We start from the raw sequence: 12,436 nt of genomic DNA on the forward strand, positions 1-12,436 counted from the left end.
TCCTGGCTGGGCGCGCGAGGGTGCTGGTTAGTTTCTTGCGCTTTTGTACCCAGGGTTTAGGAGTCGCGTGTCAGGGTGGTCCTCAGTGTGAACATCGCTGGTTCTGGGCAAAATCGAATAATTAAGAAGGGAAACATATTTATTATCATCCACCGTGCCAGACTCTTTACATTTGTTAATTTTCCCACCAATGAGATAGGAATGTCATTTTTCTAGATACGAAAACAGGCATGGAGAGGGCAGTGAGGGACCCAGGTCGTATGTGTCAGAGCTGAGGTTAAAGTTCACGTTGCCCTGATTGTTGGGTCCTTGTCTCCCAATGCCCTTAGGCTCCTTTCAACAAGCCCACGGTCTCTGCTGGCTTCTTAGGACTCCAAGAGAAATCGCACCCAAAGGCCACATTTTTCAGATTAGTGAACTGAGTCCCCGAGACGTGGAGCGACTTGCCCAATGTCGCACAGCTTGTTAGTGGCAGAGCCCTGTTACCCAAAGCTGCTGTTAGAAATGGCCGTTAAAGGGATTCGTACTGATTTCTTTTTTCTTGCCTTTTTTTAAATGGGAATTTTCAAACACACAATATTGGAATAGTATAGTGAACCCCATGTACCCATTACCCAGCTTCAACAATTCTCAACAACTGGCCGTTATTTTATTCATCTATGCATACCTTCCTATGCCCCATTCCCCCAACTTTAAAGCAAATCCCAGACATCGTATTGTAATGACTTTATATTATAAATACCTAAATATCTATTGCTAAGTGATAACTCTTTTAAAGAAAGCATAAACAATATTATTATCACCTCTGAAAATATTAACATTAGCTCCATAATATCATTTACTGTCCAGTCAATATTCAGATTTCCCTGTTGTTTTGTCTTATTTTACAGTTATTCAAACTGGGATCCAGACAAGGTCTACATGATTTATTTGGTCAGTGGGTTATTCTTTAACAAGGGACTATGCCTTCCCCAGGCTAAGGAGGTATATTTTGTGGTGCTGCCATTTAAAAAACGTTGCTGTAATCATGGCTACCTCTATTCTCTTTACCCCTAAGGATAGTTGTGGGTAAGAGGCCCTGGAAGAGATGTAGAATGTTTTTGTAGGTGTAGCCCTGTATCTCTGTGTGTGACAGGTGAGCTTCAGGGCAAGGAGACATTTGTCTGGCCTGAGACCCACCTCAGCATTGCTTGGGTAGAAAGGCACAGCCTAATCCATTTATTTTTGGGCTCATTTGCAACGTTCAGCACAGCTCTGGTTCTGTGCTGTATAGTAAGTAGGGATAGGAGTAAATACGAATAATAAGGCAACTGCAAAAAGATCCATCTTTGAATTGGTGAATTTAAACATATTGAAATATATATATATATATATATATATAAAGTGGGGAGCTGGTAATTTTACTTTTTATTTTATGTATGCATTTACCTATAGAAATGCATACATAGTTTCCCCAAGAATGTTTATAGCAACACTATTCCATATAGTGTAAAACTAGAAACAACTCAAATGGCCATCTACAGTAGACTGGATAAATTGTGGTATATTCACCCAATGGAATACTAAACAGCCATAAAAGTGTCTACAGCTGTAGGCAACAACATGGATATATGTTATAAATATACTGATCAGTTAAAGAAGGCAAACATAAAAAGCAATAAATACTACGTGATTCCATTTATATAAAGCTCAAAGGCCGACAAAATTAATCTACAGTGTTAGAGGCCAGGATAGTGGTTGCCCTTGGAAAGGTAGTTGCTGGAAGGAGACTTGAAGAGGCTTTTGGAATGCTGGTGATGTTTTCTTTCCTAATCCGGGTATGCTCATGTCATGAAAATTCACCTAGATGTACACTTTGATTTGTGCAATTTTCTGTGTGTAATATTTCTGTAAACATTTTACATAAAGCTTTTTAACATAATGAAAGCGTTTTTGAAAAATTCAGTCTATCTTGTCCCTCTCCCCTTCCCTTTTCCCACTGGTAACCACTAGTTTGTTCTCTAAATCTGCAACTCTGTTTCTTCCTTGTTATATTCACTAGTTTGTTTTATTTTTTTAGATTCCACATATAAGTGATATCATACAGTATTTGTCTTTCTCTGTGTGACTTATTTCACTAAGCATCATATACCCTCCAAGTCCATCCATGTTGCTGAAAATGGCAACATTTCATTCTTTTTTTTCGGTAGAGTCGTATTCCATTGTATATACATACCACATATTCTTTATCCATTCTTCTGTTGACGGACACTTAGGGGTAGGGGATTAAGAGGTACAAACTATTATGTATAAAATAAATAAGCAAAAAGGGTATATTGTACAACACAGGGAATATAGACAATATTCTGTAATAACTATAAACTGAATATAACCTTTAAAAATTGTGACTCACTATGTAGTACAACTTATATAATACTGTACATCAACTATACTGCAATAAAAAATTTAAAAAATAGACACAAAAAAAGAAAAGGTGGAAGCAAATTTAAAAAATAAAATAAAGCATTTTGAGGGAATTCCCTGGCTGTCCAGCGGTTAGCACTCTGAGATTTCACTGCCGAGGGTCCGTATTCAATCCCTGGTCGGGGAACTAAGATCCCGCAAGCTGCACGGCGCAGCATGGCCAAAAAAAAAAATTCAGTCTAACTCATTCATGGTCTCAAATTTTTTGAAAAATGAACTTAGTTTGAATAGTGTGATAAAGTTCACAGAATTTACTTAATTGTCATTGCACTCAGTGGTTTCAAACAACAAATACATTTTAATAATGAGCTTTGTTGTATCATAGGCCTCGAGTTGAACTTTGCTCTGCTGTAGCACACATCTCAGTCAGCGTTTTCCTGAACGAACAAAGGATGGGACTTTCCACTGTTTATGGCCAGCCAACATTAGGGAGCATCTTCACTTTGATTCTTCTGATGATGGTGTGATAGAAAAGGCAGGACACCAAGAGAGAGCAAGCAAAAGGCTTCACACTCCTTCCTTCCTGCTTAAATATGAAATTAAGGGACATGTAAATAGCAGCTGTTGCTGGAGGGATCTTCAATTATCTGAAGAGTTCTGGTCCCAAGCTTGCTTGGTCATGGTGTGGACCCCTGGCTGGAGACAGGTGGCCAACTGTTTCAGCAGTTTGTGTGTTCTGATCTCTCCTATGGGGAGAAATGGCAGGCTCCTTGTCATATGCAATCATATTTATTTGGGTGAGACATAAATAAATAAGTAGATGAATTTCCTTCCAATTTATTTATAGAGGCACATGGAAATCAGATATTATCTTTAATTTTTTGATCAATCTCAGAGAATTTTAAATTACAATTTTAAAATGTTCTGTTGAAATTGTCCTTTGGAGAAAGGTAAGGAAGAGAAGGTTGGAGAAACTTCACACTCCAGTGACCGCAGGCTCAATCGTGGAAACTTAGTCAGTTGGGGCAAAGATTTCCTTTAAAGTTTAAATCTACCCATCTGTTGTGTGTCATTATCATTACAGCTCTTTAATGTTTACTGAGAAGGAACAAGAAGTTCTCTGAGATATTTAATATTTTAACGAAGAGGATTTTCTTTACTCTCCTAGGAATGTAACCTTTTACCATAAGGCTTGTAATGACTATGCAGCTTGTAAGACATTCACTAAAGGGACATTGCATTGATGTTTCTGAGTTAAAGAGTGCAGTTGTTATTGGCCTTTAGGTTTGTTTCCCTAAGCAGCAAATAAACCTGCTGAACCTGTGATGCTTAATCCACCCACGTGTAGAAATGAAATGTCCAGGCTCGTATTAATTAACCGTCCATTGTAGACAGTGCAGTTTCTTGTTCAACAGAGAGCACTGGACTCATTCATTTCTCCTTCTGTAGAAAAATCTAAGGTGCTTGTGACACGTCTAAACCAAGCACAGCGTGAAGCTCAATTCTTCAGCAGACCTCTGTATAGAAAGGGCAAGCAAAACAAAACAAAACAGAAAAAAAAACAAAAGAAAGGGCAAGCAATTGGATTTCTACACAGAGAAGCTTCCAGCAGGGATCACAGGGTTCCATGCTCTCCCTTCTCAGGGTAGAGATACAGCCTTATTGTGTGGGCCCCAGGGGCTGCCTTTCGTAGGGATCATGGCCCTGATTCCACTGTCCTCATCTGTCCTCCTGAGAAGGAAGTCTTCCATGGTGGTACCATGTCTCAGGTCTCAGGGGAATCATCCTGAGTTTCTCCCATAATGGTATCCCACGCAGGTGAATTCAGGGATACGGCATATGCTTTTCTGCTCAAATATCTGTTTATACTGCAGATTTAATATTCTGTCTGGGAGTAGTCTCATTCATTCAGAGAATATTTGTTAGACATCCAAGGCAGCCTTTACTATGCTCAGCCACAAGAATCGGAGGAGAATGGGAGGGGCTGCTGGAGAGGCCACAGGATCCTTTTCCGGTACACACTCTGCTCTGGGGCATCCTGTGTCTTCATTGTACCCTTTTCCCTCCAGGCAGCAAGACTGTATGTATAGTTTTGATAAAGTGCATAATATTCCTAAGAAGCATCATTTAACCTTCCCCCAAAGGACATGGGGGCGAAAAAGGCTGATGCTTATATAAAAATGGAAAAAGGCAAGACTTAAAAAAGAGAACTGTTGAGGGCTGTTTGACCTTCCCTCGTGGACGATGTCCTTTGGCACCATTTCAATGCTCTTTGTCTCCTCCTGGCAGGAGACAGACACGTTTTCCCAGGGCAGCGACATCTTTTATCCACAGACCATTTCAGAAATGTTATCTGTGAATTGCCAGCAGAGGTGGAAGGGGTTTTTGCTAAAATTGTTGACAGAGCAAAGCTGCTGCCCGATCAAAATCCAGCTACTTGGAACTCCTGGGCTGTAGCTTTTAGAGGTTAGAATCCGACAACGGTGGGCAGAGAGCGAGATTTCATTGGGAAGAAGTGTCTCTGTTTCGCCTGGGCAAGGTGGATGCAAATGTGGTGGTGATGGATGGTGGAGGTGCGGTGTTGTTGAGACATTCAGACAGTCTGTGGTTTATGCAGTCCAGTAAGTTTGCTGCCCTGCGGTGATTATTCAAAGTACAAATATGGCTATGTCACCTGCTGCTTAAAATCCTTCACAGGCTCTTTGCCCTTGCCCATTGCTCTCAGGATAAAGCCTAAGCTCCTTAGCCTGGCAGAGAAGGTGCTTCACTCTTTGGCCCTAGCATCTTTCTTGCCGTCCCCCTTCCCTGCCCTTTGTGGTCCAGCAATACCGAATTACTTGCAGTTGTCCCAAGCATCATGCTGATCCCTTTGTCTTAATTTACCTCTTTGAAAGAATCCCCATTCATACTTGAGGTCACCTCCTCCAGGAAGCCTTCTTTGACCTTTCCTAGACTGGGCTAGATGTCCCTACTTTGTCTCCCCTTCTAAACATTCAGTTCTGTAAGGACAGGGATTGTGATTTTTAAACCTTAGATCCCCTAGCACCCAGCATGGGGCCTGCTAGATCTCCAGCCCTCCCAAGGGGGTGGAGAGAGGAAGGGGCTGGGCTATCTTTCAAACTCAAAATCACATGACTCACTCCACCTTCCCAGGGGTGAGCCAGAGGAGAAACCAGAAGGAAACAACAGGAATGTCAAATAGCTCAATCCCCGCCCACAACAGAATCAACTGCTGAGTTTGCTCTCTAGAATTTACACTACAGTATTGCTAAATGAACCTCCTTTCTACAAGCTTCTTTCTTTTATTCTTTCTGTTTTTTTTTAAATTAAAAAGTCTTTTAAATAAAAGTAATATGCATCCTTGGTTTAAAAAAACACTAACAGTATATAGAGATGGGCTCATCATGAAAAGCAAACGGTCTCCTGTTCCAACTCCCTCTGAGCCCAGAGGCATGCTATTCTACTCCTTTGGCTATTCCTTCTATGATTTGCTTCAGTTCTCTACTATCTCCTGATTTGGCAGACTGAGCTATTTAAGGTGCAAAGCTGACCATGTCACCCCACGCCACCCCGTCTGACACTGATAGCTGCCCTTTGGAATAAGGTCAACTCCTTAACAGGGCCAACCAGGCCTGCTTCTTCTGGTCCTCCTGCCACCCTTACCCACTTTTCTTCTTTTTTCTTGTCTATGTACATTTTCAATTTTTACATCTTTAGAGTGACACCCCCTCCGCCCCCCCAACCATGGCTTTGTGGAATCCCCTCCCCTTGACTGTGGGCTGGACTTTAGTGACTTCTTCTAAGGAATAGAATTTGGCAAAAGTGATGGGATGTCACCTTCATGGTTAGGTTACCAAAAGACTCTGGCATCTGTCTTGCTCCCTCTTTTGCTCTCTTGCTTGCTTCTTCTGAGGGAAGCCAGCTGCTGTGTTGTAAACTGCCCTGTAGAGAGGTCCAAGTGACAAGGAACTAAATGGTAACAGCAACAGCCCATAGGAATCCTGCCAACAACCACACCTGTGAGCTCTGAAGTGGATCCTTCCCCAGTCAAGCCTTCGGATGAGCCTGCAGCCCCAGCTGACACCTTAACTACAGCCTTGTATGAAACCTTGAGATGACCTAGATTAGCCTAGAGTCCTGACCTGCAGGAACTGTGTGATAATAAATTTTTGTTGTCCCAAGCTGCTAAATTTTGGCGTAATTTGTTACACAGCAATAGGTAACTAACACAATCATTATGCCATTTTTTTTCCTGTTCAGTCATAGAACAGGAAACAGGTTTTTAATTGCCCCTCGCTTAACTTCCCCTTCCCATACCCCCTCAAAAACTATTAACAGACTAGGTGTTCCTTCCACGTCTGTTTCTGTGCTCATATAATTGTATAAAAAATACTGTGTGTGTGTGAGACTTATTAGGCCATTCCATTATTTATTCTTTTTTTTTTTTTTTTTTGTGATACGCGGGCCTCTCACTGCTGTGGCCTCTCCCGCTGCGGAGCACAGGCTCCGGACGCGCAGGCTCAGCGGCCATGGCTCACGGGCCCCGCCGCTCCGCGGCATGTGTGATCTTCTCGGACTGGGGCACGAACCCGCGTCCTCTGCATCGGCAGGCGGATTCTCAACCACTGCGCCACCAGGGAAGCCCCCATTATTTATTCTTGAACAGCATTTTCTGGCTTCATTTCTGACACAGGTACCCAAAGTACCCCTGGCATCCATCAATCATAGTTGTGCCCTTTTCCCTCCCAAAAGGAAATCCTAAAGAATCTTGTAGTTTACATAAGCAATTAGCAGCAGCTGGCAAGAGCCACAGAAATATACATGCTTCCATTGGAATATGTCCATGGGAATCTGGGACTCAGCTTTAGGGTCCTAAAAAACACAGACAGCCCTGAACAATAGAGCACATGCTGCTCTGAAATCACAGCCCTCAGAACAGTGGGACTGCAAAATGAAAGTGCTTTTATTTTAAACAAACTTCCCAGCTTCTCTGCAGCCAAATGAGTGTCATTCTTCCAAGGGGACATTGTTCAAACAATTTCTGGAATCCTTCTTTGCAAATTGCCTTCCCCAGTCTGTTTCCATGAAGTATAAGAACACTGGGCTTCGTCCTCCAGACAGTCCTCATTCTTTGACCCTCCCCAAACCGCATTCCCTAATGGGCTGACCCTTCTCGTGCCCTGGCTGAAATATCCCCTCCTCAGGGCTGCTCTGCCCATTCTCAGGCGAGCTCCACTCCTCCTGTGACTTGCCCCTGGAGCACTTTCTTCCCCTTGGGTGGCCCTTGTCATGAAGTACTAGAATCATTTAGATGTCGTTTGCCACAGCTAGACAGAACCCTGTGAGGGCAGGGATTTTATGTCTTATTTACTATTGTATCCCCAGGGTCAGGTCCCAGCCCTGCAACACAGTAGGCCCTCAATAAACAATTGTTAAATGAATGTAAAAGCCTGTTTGCAAAACTCAAATCCATCATCAGAGGACCCAAATTTGTCACCCTTAATAAAAGGAACAGCTGGCATGTATCAAGAGCTTACTGAGGACCCAGCACTGGGCTCTCAATAGGGCATTATTTCCTTTGATCCACACAACAATGCTGTATGCTGGGAACTGTCATCCCTGATTTACAGATGAGGAAATTGAGACTCAGAGCAATGAAATCGCTTGCCCAAAGCCACAAGGTTTGGAGGCTGTTCAACTCTGAAGTTCAAACTTTTAACCATTGTGCTATACGATTTTTTTCTTGTTAAATAGAAAAAAAAATGTTTTGGAAATTTAAAAAATACAGACATGTACAAAGGAAAAAAACCACTAATCTAGACTCGCATCAAGCAGAAGTTTAACTGATGTTAACATCTTGGCCTATTTTCTTTCACCTTCCTTTCTTCTTTTTCTTTCTCCACTCCTCTTTATTGAGAACATTCAGAGGAGTATGCTGGAGGCCGCAGCAGCCACTTCTAAAGAAAGGCAGGATGGCAGCAGGTAGGTCTGGGTGTGTAATGGAAAAGCCAGTCTTAACGGGCAGTAACCCCTGCAGATGCTCTGATCTCAGTAGAAAGGACTCCCAGGGAAGGGGTGAATTACATGTCTACTTCCTGTGTCCCCAGCAACTTGCTTGCCTGGGAAAGAGGAAAATCTACACCCTATTCATACCCCAGCCACCAAAGCTCACCCCAAGGCCAACTCCTCCAGGGAGGACACCCAGAGCTGTCAGCCCCCTTTACAGGGCCAGCCTAGCTCCTTCCCTTATTCAGCCCTCACCTCCCTAATTGTACCAACAGACAGTCCCCTCCCTGACCCTCCTCACTCCCCAGAAGGCAGCATGCCCCCCGCAACTATGCCCACCCTGCACTTGGTACCCGCCTGGACCACAGTGTGTATTTCTCTGCATTAGTCCTGTTTACACCTCTCTCTCCCCATCAGACGGCAAGTTTCTCAAGGGCAGAGACTGTTTCTTATACATCTTTCCCTCTGCAGTATTTGGCATATAAAAGAGACTCAGTAAATAAGGGCAGCCAGACATCAGCTGTGGGAGAATGGGAAAAACACTCAGAGTCAGACAGACCTGGTTCCAACTCCAGATCTGCCACATCCCAGCGCGTGGCGAGGAGCAGGCACTGTTTCTAGACCATAGTGGGAGTTACAGGACCTGGATTCTGGTTTGAATTTTGCTGCAGTCCTAAAGCAAGTTACTCAACCAGGGCCCTCATCTGTAAGAAGGGGGAGATAGCTACTTCGCCGAGTTGTCAAGTACTTTAAATACAAAATAATCCACGCAAAAGTACTTGACACAGAGTAGGTCCTCATAGAGACATTTGCTCTGCTGTCTAGACAAACTCACGCTTCCCCCTTTATACTTGGGGGTGACAGCATCCAGTGCCCGGGTCTAACTGAGCCCAGAACGGCTCTAGAAACGGCCGTTGGCAGTAAGATCCAGCCCAGCGGCCTCCCATCTGGAGAAGGCAGGGGCAGGAAGCCCAAAAACTCTCCACACCAGCTACACAGGTCCAAGGTGCCTGTTTCCTCTCCCAGAAGAAAGAATCCAGGTCTTTCTATAAAGACGAATCACCCTGCCCCTCCTAAGAGCTACAGCAAGGATTGAGACAACAAAACGTGCTCTCCCGAATCAGTATGTTCTGTAATGTTTATAATCAGAAAAGTCGCTCAGAGCAGGATAGAACCTTAGATAGGATAGAACCAAGCAGGATAGCACAGACTTGGCAGGACGGAAGAGAGGGACGGGGGCGCTCTGAGTCCTAGGGAGGACCAGGAGGGTTGCAAGGAGGGGCTGTAGGCCCAGGCTGGAGGGAAACCCTGTATCACTTCAGTAGAAACCCCAGTGCTTGAGTGTAATTTGGAAAAGTCATCTCTGCCCAGCGCCTGTGGGGTTGGGGACCACTAGGCAGGCGTCCCCAGGTCTGTGAGTACATCTTCATGAAGTTCTCTGGGTGGCTGTCCCCTTAAGCACGTGTGGGAACCCAGGGTCTCCCAGGCGGTGGGTGTTCCCCGTCCCTCACTGGATTTTCTGCAGGTCCTCGGGCCCAAAGGAGGCAGGCAGCAGCTCCTGGACTGTCCTGACAACGTACGTGCCATCCGGCTTGGTCATGTAGACAGCCCAGTCAGTGCCAAACTGGAAGAGACAAAGCCAGTGTGAGGGAAGCAGTGTGGCCAAGGGGTGAGGGCTGAGGGCTGACCTGGGTTTGAATCTGGCTCTACCTCTTACTGTCTAACATGCGTCTCTGTACCTCGGTGTTCTCACCTGTAAAATGGGAATGACAATAATCATACCTGGTGCATAGAGGGAGGAGCCCATGAAAGATGGCACATGAAGCAGTTAGCACAGTGCTTGCACGTTGCTAATGGGCGATCAATGCTCCGTTCTCTGATTAAGGACTCACCCAGGGCTTTACAAGAACAATATCTAACCGCTGGGGCCAGATCCCCTCCTGCTGTGAAAAAGAACAACTAATATCTGCTTCCCTTAGAGCCTCTCCATAAGTCCTGACAGCCAGGAGAGGTGGCATGCCTGCCTCATCACACACCCGACATGGAACATGCAGGATTTCGCCATCTACCCTTTGAGGGAGGGGGATAGTATCCCCATTTTACTGATGAGGAAACTGAGGTTTTGCAGGGTAACATCAGGAAAGCAGAGTTTTAGCCCAAATCTCTGTCCCCATCTTTCTCTTACATGCTGGCTGTGTGATGTGGGGCAAATGATTAAACTCTTTGGGTCTCTGTGTGTGTCTTGATCTGTGAAGTGGTTTTAGAGACAAAAGACTTATTAGGCAGGAAGATAGGTGTCCCAGGTGGAGAGTTAAATCAGCTGTGGTGTAATGGAGAGAGTCCTGGAGTTGGAGTCAACAGCCCGAGGCTCTGCCTGGCCAGGGCTGAGTCCTGGAGGTGCCTGCAAGCGGTGTCTGTCGCGTAGTAAATACTCCATCAATGGAAGCCATTCCTACTGATGACCTGTGCTGCCTAGTGACCGCTCAGCTTTGCCGTCTGCTGTTCACGCTTCAGTCTGAATCACCAACTTATTACCAGGCACAATCCATCTCTGGCTTTTTATTTTATTTTACTTTATTATTATCTTTTTAAAGTTTAATTTTATTTCTTTTTTATACAGCAGGTTCTTTTTTTTTTTTTTTTTTTTTTTTTTATGGAATGTCCTATAAATATCAATTAAATCTATCTGGTCTGTTGTGTCACTTAAAGCTTGTGTTTCCTTATTAATTTTCTGTTTGAATGATCTGTCCATTGGTGTTAGTGGGGTGTTAAAGTCCCCCATTGTTATTGTGTTACTGTCAATTTCCTCTTTTAGAGCTGTTAGCAGTTGCCTTATGTATTGAGGTGCTCCTATGTTGGGTGCATATATATTTATAATTGTTATATCTTCTTCTTGGATTGATCCCTTGATCATTATGTAGTATCCTTCCTTGTCTCTTGTAACATTCTTTATTTGAAAGTGTATTTTATCTGATATGAGAATTGCTACTCCAGCTTTCTTTTGATTTCCATTTGCATGGAGTATCTTTTTCCATCCCCTCACTTTCAGTCTGTATATATCCCTAGGTCTGAAGTGGGTCTCTTGTAGACAGCATATATATCGGTCTTGTTTTTTTATCCAATCAGCCAGTCTGTGTCTTTTGGTTGGAGCATTTAATCCATTCAGGTTTAAGGTAATTATCGATATGTATGTTCCTATTACCATTTCCTTAATTCTTTTGGGTTTGTTTTTGTAGGTCTTTTTCTTCTCTTGTGTTTTCCACTTAGAGAAGTTCCTTTAGCATTTGTTGTAGAGCTGGTTTAGTGGTGCTCAATTCTCTTAGCTTTTAGCTTGTCTGTAAAGCTTTTGATTGCTCCATCGAATCTGAATGAGATCCTTGCCGGGTATAGTAATCTTGGTTGTAGGTTCTTCCCTTCCCTCACTTTAAGTATATCATGCCACTCCCTTCTGGCTTGTAGAGTTTCTGCCGAGAAATCAACTGTTAACCTTATGGGAGTTCCGTTGTATGTTATTTGTCGTCTTTCCTTGCTGTTTTCAATAATTTTTCTTTGTCTTTAATTTTGGCCAATTTGATTACTTTGTGTCTTGGCGTGTTTCTCTTTGGGTTTATCCTGTATGGGACTCTCTGCACTTCACGGACTTGGGTGGCTGTTTCCTTTCCCATGTTAGGGAAGTTTTCAACTATAATCTCTTCGAATATTTTCTTGGGTCCTTTCTCTCTCTCTTCTCCTTCTGGGACCCCTATAATGTGAATGTTGTTGCGTTTAATGTTGTCCCAGAGGCCCCTTAGGCTGTCTTCATTTCTTTTCATTCTTTTTTCTTTTTTCTGTTCTGCAGCAGTGAATTCCACCATTCTGTCTTCCAGGTCACTTATCCGTTCTTCTGCCTCAATTCTTCTGCTATTGATTCCTTCTAGTGTATTTTTCATTTCAGTTATTGTATTGTTCATCTCTGTTTGTTTGTTCTTTAATTCTTCTAGGTCTTTGTTAAACATTTCTTCCATCTTCTCGATCTTTGCCTCCATTC

General features: G+C 43.5%; 1 protein-coding gene across 4 annotated transcripts in view; it reads right to left on the reverse strand.

The window, feature by feature from the left end:
- Positions 1-1,431: 1,431 nt before the first annotated feature.
- The window catches only part of CDA (cytidine deaminase), a 29,922-nt gene continuing 18,917 nt past the window's right edge, over positions 1,432-12,436 (reverse strand). The window contains exons 4-5 of one of the 4 annotated variants that reach the window (XM_049706566.1): positions 6,241-6,345; positions 1,432-3,149 (exon numbers count right to left, since the gene is read on the reverse strand). In XM_049706566.1, coding sequence (XP_049562523.1) covers positions 3,123-3,149; positions 6,241-6,345 — 132 coding nt within the window. In that variant the 3' untranslated portion in view covers positions 1,432-3,122. Of the gene's footprint in view, positions 3,150-3,224; positions 6,346-9,517; positions 10,034-12,436 lie in introns of those variants that run through there. The other 3 variants (XM_033433148.2, XM_033433146.2, XM_004272491.4) reach the window with 3 other exon arrangements.

This window comes from Orcinus orca, chromosome 1, assembly GCF_937001465.1.
Source record: "Orcinus orca chromosome 1, mOrcOrc1.1, whole genome shotgun sequence".
Taxonomy (NCBI): Eukaryota; Metazoa; Chordata; class Mammalia; order Artiodactyla; family Delphinidae; genus Orcinus; species Orcinus orca.